Source organism: Cynoglossus semilaevis, chromosome 17 (genome assembly GCF_000523025.1).
Source record: "Cynoglossus semilaevis isolate Cse_v1.0 chromosome 17, Cse_v1.0, whole genome shotgun sequence".
Taxonomy (NCBI): Eukaryota; Metazoa; Chordata; class Actinopteri; order Pleuronectiformes; family Cynoglossidae; genus Cynoglossus; species Cynoglossus semilaevis.
In genome coordinates, this window is record NC_024323.1 from 2,557,685 (window position 1) to 2,561,455 (window position 3,771).

The window sequence follows — 3,771 nt, forward strand, 5'->3', positions numbered from 1 at the left end:
GGGGGGGGTTTTTTTTTTTTTTTTTTTTTTTTTTTTTTTTTTTTTTTTTGAACTGCCGTTCGAGACAGAAAAAAAAAAGCCCCGGAGGTATCAGCTTCCAATGTAATTTAGATAATAGAGCCCCGCCTCCAACTTTAAATGCTGGAGCACTGTGCACTTCACTGCAGACTTTACTTCAACTTAACCTCTTAACCAAAGGTCACGTAGGGGCAATCGTAAAAACGTTCTCGTGGAAAAAAAAAAAAGAGTCAGCATTCACTCTTTCGCCGCCTTAGACAGGCCGGGTATTTGTACCAACGGCGACTGATTTATGGAGTAATATTTCATCTATTTAGGTCAGACTGGGAGATGGGTGATGGGTTTCGAGCTAGAGGAGCCGAGGAGTTAAATCACAGACAAAGAACAGAAGAAAAGGACGAAAAGTCGAGCCAATGTTTTTGTCTCTAGCGGTTCGACGCTAAGCTCCAATATAAATAGGGGTTTATTTAAAAAAAAAAAAAAAAACAGTGTTATTTCTCTGTCGATGGAGACCAGTAATAAAAAATAGTCTCAAAGAGTTTATAACTGCAGTTATCAGTTTGAGCACTTCTTCAGTCAAACTCAGATAATTTTGTAAATTAACATATTTATTTAGGGAAGAACAAACAATAAAACATTCCATCATCTGTTACTTCGGTCAGTAGATCTTGAAACTCATTATAGAACCTTTTTTGGCACAAGGCAGAATTTTTTTTTTTTTATATATATTTTATACTTTGCTCATCAACCGGTTATTATTACTACAAATTAAGTGTTTAAATGAGAATATAGGGTGTGATTTTTAAAAAGTGAAGTTGAAAATCTTCTGAAAATTCTTCATAAAATGAATAGACAACTGACTAGGTTGTTGTTGTTGTTTTCTAAAATAAAAAAAAAAATAAAAAAAATAAAATTCAAAAATAAAAGCCAAATCTTAAGGTTAGACAAAAAACAAAAAAAACCAAAAACTTTGAATTAGCTAGTGTAATTTTTCCCAAAACGACAGCTTTTTTTATCTCTAGGTTTTCACAAAGATAACCAAAAAAAAAAAACTTTAAAGTTCAGATAAGTAATGAATACGTCACCCAAGACTTGCACTTAAAAAACCCCGAATAAACAATAAAACTACAGGCGTTGGGCTGCTCTGGCTGTGGTTCAAAGCAGGGCTTTTTTTTTTTTTTTTTTTTTTGCTTTCAGTGTGCATTTTGTGCTGTTGTGAAATGTGTTTATATGTTGATGATTCCATGTTTGTGCTGTCTTCATGCTGTGTGGGCCTGTATGCTGGGTTTTGTGGGGTTTCTCTCCCTAGCTTTCCTTGTGGGTATGCTTTAGGGTGTTGACTCAATGTCTATGTTGTAATTCCCTTGTCACCTTCTTCTTTTTTCCCCCCCCTCTTTCTCTCTGGGCCCTCCCCTCCTCCACTCCTCCTCCCCCCCACTCCTCACCACCTCACCATCCTAACGCTGCACATCTCACGCCCTTGTGCTGGAACTTTGGCCTTGCTCTTTCTCTCCTCCATTTCTCAGCTCTCCCCTTCCACACACCCACCTTTCTCCACTCCCCCTATGTCCTCGCCTGCTAATGGACCCTCTTCCCCTAAGTTCGGCCGGGACCCCCTGTCGTACTGTTTGAAGGAGCTCAATAAGACAGTCAAACCCAGAATCTCTTCCTTCCGGACACTCAGAAGATCGGTGAGTCAACAGCGGCGAATAGAAACACTTCTAGGTTCCAGTAGTCCTACGCCATCAATCCTCCGCTCACAAGTTAACCTTTTTTTTTGACTTATGACCCCATTTTAACATCACAAATTTCAGGCGACCCCAGAAACATTTTTTTTTTTTTTTTAGATATTTTTTTAATCATGTCTGTTATACTGTATTGCAAATACAGAGTGAAAGTGGAAGAATATAGACGTTTAAGATTGTGTATGGTGTTTTCAATCATAAATTAAAAAAAAAAAAAAAAATCAGTAATTTAAAAATAACAAATATTACTAGATGTTTGAGGTGACCCCATTTGTATTCCAGGCAAGAAATTGTAGGATTCTTTGTTATAGCACATCACTATAAACACAGTCTGGATGTCCTGACACAGGCGTGGGCAAACTTTTGGAGTCGCGGGCCACAATTGTCCTAAAATTGAACAGGGGCGGCCGGGTCAGGAGCAGATAGATGGAATGTCCATGTGAACTAAGATAAATGACATGTAAAAGTCATGCATAAAGGCTAAAAAGCTAAAAATGCTTTTATCATTTTCTACGCCATCTATTGGGGGGACATGGGTATTGCAGGGAAAAGGCAAATACCATTATACTTCCATAATGGTAATATAAATAAATTATATAATTTGAAACATTTTGGCGGGCCCGATTAAAAAGCTGAATGGGCCACATCCCGCCCCCCGGGGCCTTAGTTTGCCCATGCCTGCCCTGACACAACATAGCGAAAGCATGTTTCCTCAAGTACAAGAATGGGTTTCCAGGCAAAAAAATTTTCCGACTGGATTTAGAAAAAAAAAACAAAAAAAAAAAAAACATGTTATGACAGATACATTTTCACTTTGCAGTTAATGTCAAATTTGCATTTAGCTAAAGAAAAATGATGAAAAACCGTGACAGAGGGCAGCATTAATAATAACAACCTGGTTCATGTTATATGATGTTCATTTCTTTCATTTATATGCACAACATGTTTTTTCTTCCTCAGAAGTTTACTCCAGACAGGATTATGGTAATATATAATTAACCAATTGTACGTGCGCGGGGTTGGTGACACACAAAATGGCCACCTTTTCTTTACAGCAGCTCTTCTTCTTTATATGAAATCATTTGAACATTAACTTTACCTCCGCAATGCTCTGATGCAGCGGCCCCCGACCTTTTTTTTTTGTACCAAGGAGCGGTTGGCTAGTATCAGCCAATAATATCGCTCCATCGTTGAAGGCTCATTAAATATTCAAAATAATCTTTTAGACTTTATTCTGTTAGTATCAGAGTCTGAACGACCTGTTGTTTTGAAACATTAACAGATTATCTTTGAATGAAAAAAGTAAAGGGATATGACTGGATTATTTATGACGAACTAAATTACTAAAACCAAATTACCACTCCAGCCCGATACCAAATGACCTACGAACCGGCACTGGTCCCTGAACCAGGGGTTGGGGACCCTTGCTCTAATGAAGCTTGTGATCAAATGTCCCTAATATGCAGTGTTTAGCATCCAGTCTTGAGGTTGTTTGTATTGAAAAGGTGGCCCCCTGGTGGTAGGGTAAGAAGGGATGCTTTTAACACACAAAAAAAATGGTCATATTTTTTCTTTGGCACAGTTATTTGTTGTGGGGTAATATTAATATTTATTAAGGGTGTTGAGGCTTTCTTTTTGGTATTGGGGATTACAATCAAGAAACTTAAAAAGAAAAATCGAAAAAAAAAATAGCTAAGGTTAACAAAAGTGAGCTGCTGTTGCAGATATTGTTTGAATTAGCCACAATTTAGTTCAAGAATTTAAGATTTTTTTCAACTTCCTACATGTCAAAATTACCAAATTGAGAGGTCAAATAACAATATAGTCCAATTTGCTGTAAAAGGATACAGATCAAATAAAAGTCATCTTGAAATAGCTATAAGTTTAACAAAAAAGAAATAGTATTTATTTAGCAAACGCAAAATACTCTTGAAATATAATATAATATAATGTATATTATATTTATAGTAATAATATAATAATAATATTAATATATATAATATAATAT

The 3,771-nt window shown here is 36.3% G+C and overlaps 1 protein-coding gene across 2 annotated transcripts in view; it reads left to right on the forward strand.

Moving 5' to 3' along the window:
- The first annotated feature begins 34 nt into the window (after window positions 1-34).
- LOC103392644 (cdc42-interacting protein 4 homolog) overlaps window positions 35-3,771 on the forward strand; it is an 11,660-nt gene continuing 7,923 nt past the window's right edge. Inside the window, exons 1-2 of one of the 2 annotated variants that reach the window (XM_008329298.3) lie at window positions 35-1,709; window positions 2,724-2,747. In XM_008329298.3, coding sequence (XP_008327520.2) covers window positions 1,584-1,709; window positions 2,724-2,747 — 150 coding nt within the window. In that variant the 5' untranslated portion in view covers window positions 35-1,583. The remainder of the gene's footprint in view (window positions 1,710-2,723; window positions 2,748-3,771) is intronic. The other variant, XM_017040432.2, reaches the window with a different exon arrangement.